The 13,512-nt window shown below is 35.6% G+C and overlaps 1 protein-coding gene across 1 annotated transcript; it reads left to right on the forward strand.

Moving 5' to 3' along the window:
- Window positions 1-10,905: 10,905 nt before the first annotated feature.
- On the forward strand, window positions 10,906-11,487 carry LOC136168719 (olfactory receptor 4C11-like). Its single transcript, XM_065936417.1, has one exon. It carries the CDS (start codon window positions 10,906-10,908, stop codon window positions 11,485-11,487), a length of 582 nt encoding a protein of 193 aa, XP_065792489.1.
- Window positions 11,488-13,512: the final 2,025 nt, after the last annotated feature.

The raw sequence follows: 13,512 nt of genomic DNA on the forward strand, positions 1-13,512 counted from the left end.
GTGCAGCACTTTCACAGCATCATCTTTTAGGATTTGAAATATCTCAACTGGAATTCCATCACCTCCACTAGCTTTGTTTGTAGTGATGCTTCCTAAGGCCCACTTGACTTCACATTCCAGGATGTCTGGCTCCAGGTGAGTCATCACACCATCGTGATTATCTGGGTCATGAAGATCTTTTCTGTACAGTTCTTCTGTATATCTTGCCACCTCTTCTTAATATCTTCTGCTTCTGTTAGGTCCATACCATTTCTGTCTAATATTGAGCCTAACTTTGCATGAAAAACTCCCTTTGTATCTCTAACTTTCTTGAAGTGATCTCTGGTCTTTCCCACTCTATTGTTTTCCTCTATTTCTTTACATTGATTGCTGAGGAAGGCTTTCTTATCTCTCCTTGCTATTCTTTGGAACTCTACATTTAAATGGGTATATCTTTCCTTTTATTGTTTGCTTTCGGCTTCTCTTCTTTTCAAAGCTATTTGTAAGGCCTCCTCAGGCAGCCATTTTTCTTTTTTGCATTTCTTTTTCTTGGGGATGGTCTTGCTCCCTGTCTCCTGTACAATGTCATAAACCTCCATCCATAGTTCATCAGGCACTCTGTCTATCAGATCTAGTCCCTTAAATGTATATCTCACTTCCACTGTATAATCATTAGGGATTTGATTTAGGTCATACCTGAATGGTCTAGTGGTTTTCCCACTTTCTTCAATTTAATCTGAATTTTACAATAAGGAGTTCATGATCTGAGCCACAGTCAGCTGCCAGTCTTCTTTTTGCTGACTGTAAAGAGCTTCTCTACCTTTGTCTGCAAAGAATATAATCAATCTGATTTCGGTGATGTCCATGTGTAGAGTATTCTTTTGTGTTGTTGGAAGAGGGTGTTTGCTATGACCAGTACGTTTCTTTGACAGAACTCTATTAACATTTTCCCTGCTTCATTTTTTACTCCAAGGCCAAATTTGCCTGTTACTCCAGGTGTTTCTTGACTTCCTACTTTTACATACCATCTATTTTTGGTATTAGTTCTAAAAGGTCTTGTAGGTCTCCACAGAACCTTTCAACTTCACCTTCTTCAGCATGCACACACACCCAATTAAATACATAGAATTGTGAAAGCCCTACTGGGAAATTTTGCTAATTAATTTGCAGCAAGAAACTGAAGTGGAAAAAATGAAATGAATAAGGAGATATTTTCTCCTAGTCACACCTAAAATGTTCACAAATATTTGAGAGTAAATATGCTATCTTGGGGCTTCCTGGGAGAACAGTAATAAAGAATCTGCCAGTTTATGAAGGAGACAAAAGAGACATAGTTTTGATCCCTGGGTCAGAAAAATCCCTGAAGTAGGACATGGCAACCCACTCTAGTATTTTTGCTGGAGAATCCCATGGACAGAGGAGTCTGGTGTACTAGAGTCCATGGAGCCAGAAAGAGTCAGAGATGACTGAGAGACTGAGCACACATACATGTGTGTGTTAACAATGAATCTGAATTCTGTGACTGAGTTGTGATAGCATCATTGTGGAGATTGTACATGACAGTAAATTATACAGTCATATCCCAGAGGGGCAGAGAGGTCACAAATGACACTAATGTAGGTGTTTAGCTCTTCAACATTTCAAATGCTGAATTCTAAGTTGATAAAAAATTTTTGGCTGAAGACCAGGCATGAAACCGAACTTCAGAACTTACCTATTTAACAATCTCTTGAAAAATACTCAGGTTTGAGAAATAATTGGCTACACATTGCAAAGGTACCCTTAGGTGCCATGTATGTAAACAAAGACCACTTCACAAAGGGACACACAGTCTTGAAAGTGAAGATGGCAATATGCCAATGCTCTGAGTGACAGGAAGTGGGAGAAGAGTGACCTTAGGAAGATGCTCTGGGTAAAAGCAGAGAGTTGGCATGAACTTACAGATGGGGAGGAAGGAAAGGGGTCTTGGTCTCCAACCCTGACTATGCAGGGCACTAGAGACAGAGGCGCCATTCAAGGTGGCTGATGTAATGTCTTCAAAAAACTTTTATTATGTTGGGGGAATTGCAGCCTGCTAATAGGAGCCATTTCAGTAGCTTGATAATAGGATTAAGTCTAAAGCTTCTTGTCAAGAAACCGCTGGTTGCTAAAAGAAGTTGTCACTGGGGAGTTGATACACCAAAGTGCCTATTAGTGTGGATATAGTTTTGGCACCAAGTGTTCTGAATAATTAAAACATTGCATCATCCACGGACACCAAGAGACTGCATTGGAAGGAGCTAGTGACCATGGTTTGGTGTATACATCAGAAAATGCACTTTTTCCTGCCCTGCTTCACGAGAAAAAGGCAGAAACTGGAGTCCCAAGGCATCTCTAAGTAAGGCTGATTAAGAGTATGTCACAGTCCTTGCCTCAATGTAGCTCATGACTCTAAGAAATTATACTCTAGAGAAACACCTGGCATTTTCATGTAGAAGCCTCTACATGAGGGAGTAAATACATTGGATTAAATTTTAATAAAGGCCTTTTTCTTTTAAGAACAGTTTTAGGTTCACAGTTTAATTGAAAGGAATGTACAGGTTTCTCATATACCCCTACACATATATACCCCTCTCAGATACCCCTCAGTTCAGTTCAGTCACTCAGTCATGTCCGACTCTTTGCAACCCCATGAATCGCAGCACGCCAGGCCTCGCTGTCCATCACAAACTCCCGGAGTTTACTCAAACACATGTCCATCGAGTCGGTGATACCATTCAGCCATCTCATCTTCTGTCTCCTTCTCTTCCTGACTTCAATCTTGCCCAGCATCAGGGTCTTTTCCAATGAGTCGGCTCTTCACACGAGGTGGCAAAAATACTGGAGTTTCAGCTTCAGCATCAGTCCTTCCAATGAACACCCAGGACTGATCACCTTTAGGATGGACTGGTTGGATTTCCTTGCAGTCCAAGGGACTCTCAAGAGTCTTTTCCAACACCACAGTTCAAAAGCATCGATTCTTCGGCACTCAGCTTTCTTCACAGTCCAACGCTCACATCCATACACAACCACTGGAAAAACCATAACCTTGACAAGATGGACCTTTGTTGTCAAAGTAATGCTCTGCTTTTTAATATGCTGTCTAGGTTGGTTATAACTTTCCTTCCAAGTAATAAGCGTCTTTTAATTTCATGGCTGCAGTCACCATCTGCAGTGATTTTGGAGCCAAAAAAATGAAGTCTGACACTGTTTCCCCATCTATTTCCCATGAAGTGATGGGACCAGATGCCATGATCTTAGTTTTCTGAATGTTGAATTTTAAGCCAACTTTTTCACTCTCCTCTTTCACTTTCAAGAGGCTTTTTAGTTCATCTTCACTTTCTGCCATAAGGGTGGTGTCATCTGCATATCAGAGATTATTGATATTCCTGCCCCTACACATAGGCATTATCTCCCATTATCAGCTTCTCCTAGAGTTGATTTGTTCCAAATTTGTTACAAATGATGGACTTACATTGACACATAATAACCCAAAGTCCATAGTTTACCTTAGAGTTCTCTCTTGTTGTTGTATGTTTCATGCTTTCAGATAAAAGTATAATGATATGTGTCCATCATTATATCAATAGTATCATACATACTGTTTTCACTGCTCTGAAAATGCTCTGCATTTCATCTATCACCTATTCATTTCATCTATTCCCACCAATTCATATTGAATTTCTAAATGATGAGATAGAATATAGGTAATATATTTTTTTTTAGTCTGACACTCAATGTAAGGAATCTGTCATAGTTTAAAGTACTTGCAGAGAGTGCTTGCCATTATATGGTACTAGGTACTAGATTTAGTTAGGATTCAAGGTCCTGGAAGTTAATCTATTTCTAGAGCTCTTTAACAAATCAATGGAAGAGCAAATATGATATATCTCTTCATCATTTAAACAACAGAATATATTATTCTACTTGGCTAGGGATTTGAATCCAGGCCATATTCAGTTGAACAAAGAACTATGATATTATGCAATACTGTAATTACGATCCTTCTTTATAATGCCTCTTCTCCTAAATTCTAAAAGATGTGTGTAACTGATGTAAGCATGCAGCAATATGGAAATGCTTTTATAAATATGTTCTTTATTGATAGAAACATAATCATAAACCTCTAATCTAATTGTATAGATCACATAATTTAATAATGTTTAATAAACAAGAATAAGTTTTTCTGCCTCAAGGAAATTATCTTTCCTTCACAGGACTCTGGACCACGTTAATGTTGAAAAAATTATCTTACAAATAACAAGGAAAAAGAGGTTAATAATTGACATTTTTAAACTGACATTGAAAATTATGAACTCACGTTGTTTTGAGGATTTTAATTTTATCCATGTTCTTAATTCAAACAACAACAACAAAAGAGAAAATACTTCTATTTAATTATTTGCTAATTGTGTAAAGTTTTTAACTCTGTTCACAAATATTCCATTTGTCTTCTTTTTTGGCACATTTGCTTCTCCTTCCTCCTTCCTGAAATTTATATTAGTTTGTAAATCTGAATACTGGCATATCCTGAAACCTATTAATTACACTTCTAGGAAACATATTTTTATGTTCATAATTACTGTTCATAGTAGTCAGTCAAATATCTATTGACTGGATATTGAATAAAAACATTTTTAAATAATCCCACAATGGTGTGTGATATACCAGTGGAAATGAATTTACAACTAAATTCAACAACGAAAATAAAACATAGTATTGTTGGATGAAAAAAATAAAAGCAATTCCAAGAAGTCTGCATAAAAGATGTAAAGTTCTGTAAAATTTGAAGCCAGGGAAAATATATATTGATAAAAGTATTTTAATTTTAGGACAAAATTAAAATACTTCTTACTTTTAAGAAGAGGTGGGCAGCAGATAGGAAAGTGTTTAAAATGTTTAATTATGGGTAATATTTAGTTCTTGAGATGGTAGTAAATTTACTAGGATTCATTTTATTATTTACATAAATGCAAGCAAGCAGTATGGAGTAGGAAATGGCAACCCACTCCAGTATTCTGGCTTGGAAAAATCCATGGATGGGAGAGCCTGGCAGACTAGAGTCTATGGGAGTTGCAAAGAATCAGACATGCCTAAGTGGACACATCTGAGCAGGCATACATGCACAAAAAAACAATAATATAAACAGAATAAATGAAAGATGGTAAAATTGTTTGGAAATGAATGAATTCTACAGTTGAAAACATAAAAATGGTTTTCTTCTATTGGTTGGTTCTGCCTCCTTTTTTGTTGACTTAATTTTTAATTGGACTGTCTTCATTATGGTAAAATTAGGCAGGACTTCCCAGTCTACATTTTCAGCAATTCTATTAGGAAGAAAAGATAGTGACTTTTCTCAATAGTGAAGAAAAATTATTTTAATAAGATGTTTTCCTTAATAAGTGTCTCTTTATTAGTTAGCAAAACAAATGGAAATGAATTAGGAAAAAAAAAAAGATATTTCTACTCAGTGCTCATATACATTTCAATCCTCGGACTACTTGCTACAAATCTGTGGTTTCTAGGTGAAGGAGGGCTCTAGCACACAGAATAAAATCTTGTTTCAAGCACCATGGTACCTTCCCTTGACTATAACTAAACATAGTTTACATGAGATAGAGAACAAGAATAAGAACAAAGGGGCAGCCTAGAGCACTAGGTGGAGCAGAGTAGCTTCTTGGTGATCCACTTTTTTTTTTTAACCAAAGTCTTTTTTTTTTCTTCTTCTTCTTCTTCTTCCTCTCCTCTATCATCCTCCCTGCCATCCATATGAATTTTCCTCTTTTTCCCTGGTATCTTTGGTCAGCCTGGGGCACCTAATGGCTTCAAACCCTTTTCCATACTTGGTTCCTGAGTATAAGGAGGGGCAATTAGTCTTTTACTGGCTAAGAGTACAAACCAAAACTTAAACTTATTACAACCCTGGGGATGTTTCTGATGAGCAAAGAAAGGAAAACTTTAGGGAATACTACTCTCTGTGATGCTAATATCTAACATCATTATGTCTTAAAATATTCCCTTTAGAATGTACTATTTTTTCAGTACTCCATGAAATGGCTGTTTTCAAAAAGGGATGGAAAGTCTTGATGCTAATTTAGAGGGTTCTAACAAGTAAGTGACAGACTACTCACATGATTGTAAAGAGAGAGGCATCATGCAGAATAATTTAGCAAATCTAAAAATATATTTTCATATGTCTTTTTCCCCTTAAGAAGAAAGCAGAAATTAATACAGATAGTGACTGTGGCATAAGCTTCTTGGAGAATGCCAACCTCTCCACATCCGAGAGATAGCTTTAAATAGAAACTCTATATCACAGATGAAAATTATTATTCTTTGTATGTTTCTAAAATGATATTTTAAGAATAGAGCTTGTAGTTGACATTCATCTGGATTTATTTTGAAACAGTGGATAACTGTACCTGATGGAAGGTTCAGAGGAAACATAACAAAGTGGAGGTTAAGAACTGCATAATGAAGGCGAAGGGTAATGTACCATATATGTGGGAGGGAAATTTCCATCTTTCTCTAATTTAGGCTTTTGAGGGATAAAGAACCTTGGGTAGATCTGTTCACCTTCCCACAGAGAAAGGTACATTTTTCATAGAAATTAAATCAATGTAGAGATTTTCCTAAAGATAAGAGTGAAAGATAAACAAATCAGGGAGGCTGGTATAGTTTAAGAGAGTCCTAAGGAAATCAAAGTTTTTATTGTGACTTCTGCAATAAAACGGATTTGTCAAGTAGAAAGGCTTCCCTGGTAGCTCAGACCATAAAGAATCTCCCTGCAATGTGGGAGACCTGGGTTCGATCCCTGGTTTGGGAAGATCCCCTGGAGGAGGGCATGGCAACTTACTCCAATATTCTTGTCTGGAGAATCCTTGTGGAAAAGGAGGCTGGCAGGCTACAGTCCAAAGGGTCGCAAAGAGTCAGACCTGACTGAACAATTAAGCACACACACAACCCTATCGGGTAGAAGGATCAACATGACACCTATGTTTCACTCTTTTTTGTTCATCACCTTTTCTGTGTGATTTTCTTTCAGCTTGTCTCTTTTAGCGCCCAGCTCAACATACTCTCTTTATTACTGTTTGAATAAATTTAACCATTCTAAAACTGGCTAAACTTGTTTGAAAATTTAAAGTAAGTGCAGCAGTCAGTAGAAGGTAATGCTGTTTTATCAGTGCACTTTTGTCTCTAGATTATTGTAACTCATTTTTGTGTTAGATACCTTTGAGAATCTGACTTCTGGGGAAAGTCAACATATGGTTATACAGAGAGATATATAGAAAAATACCCATCGATGTTAGAAGGATAGGAAGAATATCAAGGCTGTCCTTGCATTCTTGAAGGGCCAAGGATTCATGCAAAAATTGTAGAAAAATCACAATGATCATCTTAGGCATGCCAAAGTCCTAAAATCTTACATGGCCAAGTGGTGCTGTTCTGAGTACAATATGTTCTACTCCAGGTTGTGGAGCTGATTAAATTATTTAAAATTTATCTCATTTTGTTTTTTCAAACATATAAATTGGGAGCACATTTACCTGTTCACCACACCATACATACTATACAGATGGCTACAGTAAATTAATAATGTGAATGTGTTTTTTATCAGAATAGTACTAAAAAAAATCAGATGATAATTACAAAAAGTAACTAAGAAGGTTCAGCTTAAAAATGCTTATTAAGTATGTACATTGTACAAGGCATTGGGTTTGAATCTGGGGAGAGCAAAATCCTGAAGACTTCAAAAATTCTCCTTCTATGAAAGAAGCTAAAGGAAGCTCACACAGTTTTAATTTTAAGCATAGTATGTGATAGCATAAGAAAAGCTATAAAAGAAGCTCTTAAAGAGCTGGAGAATTTCCTTCATCCCAAAGCAATAGCTGATGGCTTTCAAAAGAGATTTTTTTTTTAATTAAAGGATTATTGCTTTACAGAATTGTGCTATTTTCTGTCAAACCTCAGCATGAATCAGCCATAGGTACTCTTAGCAGATGGGTCCTGAGTTTCAAGACAGAGTAACTAGAAATAAAATTACAGTTACGGAAGGAAGGAGACTACTGAATACACTAGTGATTGAATATTTGATAAAAATTCACAATTATTTGCAAGTTAATGATTAATCATGTGTATTTATGGGCTTCCCTGGTGGCTCAGATGGTAAAGAATCTGCCTGCAAGACAGGGGACCTGGGTTTGATCATTAGGTTGGAAAGATCCTCTAGAGAAGGGTATGGCAACACACTCCAGTATTCTTGACTGGAAAATTCCATGGACAGAGGTGTCAGTCCATGGACTTGCAAAGAGTCAGACATGACTGAGTGACTTACACACACACCTGTATTTATAATGTTAAAAAGCACATGTATTAATGATTCTTAATTTATCTTACAAGTGTATGTCCTAATGTATAAATAAGATTATTCTAGAAATGGACAATTTAAAGAGATTGATAACATACAATACAAAAGCCATATACTCAAAAGAATGGCCACAATCACAGGCCATATTTTCTTTTATTTTTTTATTTTTTAATTTTATTTTATTAGTTGGAGGCCAATTACTTCACAATATTTCAGTGGGTTTTGTCATACATTGACATGAATCAGCCATAGAGTTACACGTATTCCCCATCCCGATCCCCCCTCCCACCTCCCTCTCCACCCGACTCCTCTGGGTCCTCCCAGTGCACCAGGCCCGAGCACTCGTCTCATGCATCTCACCTGGGCTAGTGATCTGTTTCACTATAGATAATATACATGCTGTTCTTTTGAAACATCCCACCCTCACCTTCTCCCAGAGAGTTCAAAAGTCTGTTCTGTACTTCTGCCATATTTTCAAGTACAACTACTTCATGATGGATCACTCATTCAAATGCATATGGAAAGGAAGAGTTTATTGCACTGACTGAAATACCAAGACTTAGTTCCCTGACTATTTAAGATCTCTGCCAATGATTACATGGTTTAAAGAGATTATTTTCTAAAAATCAGAAATATTAAATAACTTTGACACTTTCCCAGCAGGAGTTTTTGATTTGCAGGAAGATAATACATGATTCAACTTCTTTGAGGGGACAAAAATTTATTGAGGGGGAGAAAAATAACAAATAAGAATCATTGTCTATTTGGTTTATCATTTTGTGCTTTGGTGGCTCACAGCTTTCAAGATGATGCACTGAAGATATGGGTGGAACTGAGGATGGATACAGTGGGGTAAGTTTTCCAAGTTATATTTAAATTTGTCGCATTCAGTTTATATTTTTACTTGCAAATGGTGTTCTTTTCAACATCATATTGACAATGAAAACCTAAAGGAAAGATTTTGTTCTATGAAGTTAAGTCAGTGATAATATTTTTTCCACACATGAAAAAATACTAACTCTTCATTGAAGGAAATGACATTTCAAAGTTGAGTAATGATTGACTTTGTAAAGACAGAAAACAGTTTGAATATAGGCAGTTACTGACTATCCACTGTTCCTCTTGACTAACATTATATGTTCCTCTATCTTTTGAATATTTGTTCCATTACAGTAATGTGGAGATTACGGGTACCCAGATAAAGCAAATTCTACTGGGGGTTACAACCATGATTAGACCCGAAAAGAACTATCTGCTGACATCTCCTCAAAGGACCTCTGTTCTAAAATGCTTAAGCATAGCATTTGAAGTTTAAACATGTAAACTATTGAGTGAATACCCCTAGTAATTTACATGTAAACTCTGGAACTTTGCATTGTTTGAAGGGTGTTTTCAGAAATGGGAAAAAGGAAAATTGGAAATGGAAATATTTGTGATATTATCAACCACTGAAGAACGTTCACTTCTCTCCATTGAAGAATGTTTACTTCTCTCCATTAGTGTATGTCAAGTAGTAAATATCATAAAGTTGTTTCAAAGTAACGGCATTATATTTAAAGATTATAAGTGCCTTATCTTCCTCTTTGAAGGTGTCACATATGGAATGGAATGCACAATGGAGTGGATCATATTATAAACTAATAAAAATAAACATTTCTATAAGCAAATATAACAAACAGTGATATATATATATATATATAATCTAAATATGGAGACATTTTTAGGGGATGAGACCAGGCTGTGATTTTTACATTTATATTATGAACTTCCAAAGGCAGTAAAATATATCCAAAATGCCAACTGATACACTATTCAAACATGCTCCCTCCCCCTTGATTAAATGAACATGAAAAGTAATTAAGTTAATATAATGGAGCTGTATTTCTTAATATCCATTAGGCAAAATTAATGAGAATCATGTAAAATACAAAAATGGTTGTATTTGAAGAGAGCTATAGAAAAGTTTACTTTTCACAGTCTTACAAGGGACTCATAATGACCCCATGAAGTTATCATTACAAATGAAGTGTTGAGGTGCCTTGTTAAGAAACCAAAACTAAAATGTCTATGATGAAGAATATTTATCTTATCTTACTTAAAATATTCCTAAAAATCACACATCATACCATGAATTAACTCTTTTCTATTTTTTGCTGATAAAGTATTTAAAACTCACTCCTTCTTTGCATTTATAAAATCATGCAGCTGAATAATAATGTGGCTGAGTTTATTCTGCTTGGGTTGACACAAGATCCTGTTAGGAAGAAAATAGTGTTTGCCACTTTCTTGATTATCTATTTGGGGACCTTGTTGGGGAACTTTCTGATTTTACTACCATCAAGACCAGCAGGGCACTTGGTAGTCCCATGTATTTCTTCCTTTTCCATTTATCTTTATCTGATGCCTGCTTCTCTACATGCATAGCCCCTAGGATGATTGCTGACTCCCTTTTGAAGGTCACTATCTCTCTCAATGAGTACATAGTCCAAGTCTTTTCATTCCGTTTCTTTGGCTGCCTGGAGATCTTCATCCTTGTCCTCATGGCTGTTGATCACTATGTGGCCATCTGTAAGCCCCTGCATTACACGACCCTCATGAGTCATCAAGTCTGTAGTGTGTTGGTGGCTGTGGCCTGGGTGGGGTCCATTGTGCATTCTTTAGCTCAGATTTTTCTGGCCCTGAGTTTACCTTTTTGTGGTCCCAATGTGATTGACCGTTATTTATGTGACTTGCAGCCTTTGTTACAACTTGCCTGTCCAGACACCTATGCGACCAACCTACTTTTGGTGTCCAGCAGTGGGGCCATCTCTACAGTGAGTTTTGTCATTCTGATGCTCTCCTATGCTATCATCTTACATTCTCTGAGAAACCACAGTGCTGAAGGGAGGAAAAAAGTTCTGTCGACCTGCATCTCCCACATCATCATGGTCATCTTGTACTTTGGTCCTTGCATATTTATATACACTCACCCTGTCACCACCTTCTCCATGGATAAGATGATAGTTGTGTTTTATACACTTGAATCACCTTTGATCAACCCTCTGATTTATACCCTGAGGAATGCAGAAGTGAAAAATGCCATGTTGAAATTATGGAGCAAGAAGTTGGTGTCAATGACATAAGATGAAGGGAAGTTTCAAAGTTTTCTTCATAGTTTGGATTTATCTAAAAGAAGCTCATATACAATAATATCCTTTTATTGTGGAGTTATTATAATCTTAACTCAGAGCATGAAGATTATTTCCTTTAGTAAAACGGGCAATGTGACCACACATGCTAGTTAGTATTGAGTCAAATATTTGTAGAACCAGCAGCATCAGATACACACAGTCATGTAAGATCATGGTCTTAGTTATTCACTGCTGTCTCTGCCTCTCTTGTCTGTCTAATATCACTGTGGTTTTGATCTACTGTTTTCCTCCCTTGTGGTGACTTCTGGATTTCTCTGTTTAACATTACACTATATGCTTTTATCTACAGACTGACATAGTTTTGTCTCAAAGAGTTTATTTCTTAGATACTGTGATCAAATGTCTGATCATGGACCTTTAACTTGGTTGTTCTTACTGACTTCAGTAAAAATCACGAGGTTCAAATAATAATAGTATATACATATTATAAAGACAAAATATTTAATATAGGAAACCTCTCTTCTTTTTCTTGGATTATAGTTCAAAATTTTTTGTATATTTGCCTAATTGTTCTAGAAAAGTGATAGAACATTATGAGAAAATTCACTGTTTTGTAGTATTTTTCCCTTAGGGAGCTTCTGACTATTGGGGTTGACCTCATATTAACATTCTTTCTGTAAAAAAAAAATTTTGCTATTAAAATGATTCCTTGTATTTTGAGGGATCTATTAAGTTTTCTCTTGACTCATACCAATTATAATATTATGTTTAAATATTGCTTTATTATGATTATAGCATAGAAGCTGCAAATTAAGGAAGATATATTTATGTGAGCTTTAAAGAAGCATGTACATGTAGTCAATGGTAGGGAATTTATAAATAAAATTTAATTGAATAAAGAACATTATAACCCAGAGGAGGGTATTTAGGCTTTGAAACATAGTTATACCACATATATGAATTGTTTTAGTGAGTTTTAAGACAATATAGAAAGTAGAGTAACTTAAGAAAGACTAAGATATTTGGATGAAAACTAAATGTATCCAGTGGAGATGGATATCATCTTTCACCATTCATTATCACTGAAGTCTCTAATTACATGGTCATTAAGAAATTTTCTGATTTGTCTGATTTCTTATTTGTATTTTTATACATATAGAAAATTCAATATGAGTATTTTTGTTCATTTAAAACTTCTATTTCTATTTACAAGTTAATAATTTTATTATGAGTACTAAATTTGTTTTACTTTCATTGTACCCAGAAGTTTATATTCTTTCTTTATCTTGAGAAAAAGCTCAGTGTGGAAATGGAAACTTGTGAATTCTGCAATGAACTCTAGTACCTTTCTATATGCTCTTTTTTTTAGATTCTGATAATTTCAAGGCTAATACTTCACAGTTTTTATTAATCACATCTGCTACAGTAAATAAGTCATCTGTGCTATGGATTTCTTGATATGTCATTATATGAAACAAAACTAATAAATATATATTTAGAAATAGAAATTGCTGTTGAACTTGCTGAACTACCCTTAAAAATATATTCCCTTTCCTTATAAATTCCCATTAAAATAAGGAAAAGAATCATAAATTTATGTGTCAAAGCACATGGCAGAAAGAACCAAACAGGAAATACCAGTTGGTAAAATATTTTCACATGTTTTTTGAAACATAGATATCAGTAGTAGGTAACTAAGTAACTTGGCAGAGTAGAAGTTACAAACATCTGAGAAAAGAGATAAGTAAGACCATCAAGTTCCACAAAATGTAGGTGTGAAATATACATTGAATTACATAAAGATTATTTCCCCAGGTTACTTTCTGCTAGTTAGGTGACACTTCCTCTATTCCATCCCACCAAAGATTGAAGGTCCATTATTTTTTAAAAATGAGCAAAAGTATTCCTGATATCACTGTGGAGGGCAGTGGTAAAATGCACAATAGCATGTACACAGAGATTAAGTGAAAATCTCCATAGTGAAATGTGAGACCCTTTCTTCTCAGGGCTCCCAGG

Source organism: Muntiacus reevesi, chromosome 5 (assembly GCF_963930625.1).
Source record: "Muntiacus reevesi chromosome 5, mMunRee1.1, whole genome shotgun sequence".
In the NCBI taxonomy this organism is placed as follows: Eukaryota; Metazoa; Chordata; class Mammalia; order Artiodactyla; family Cervidae; genus Muntiacus; species Muntiacus reevesi.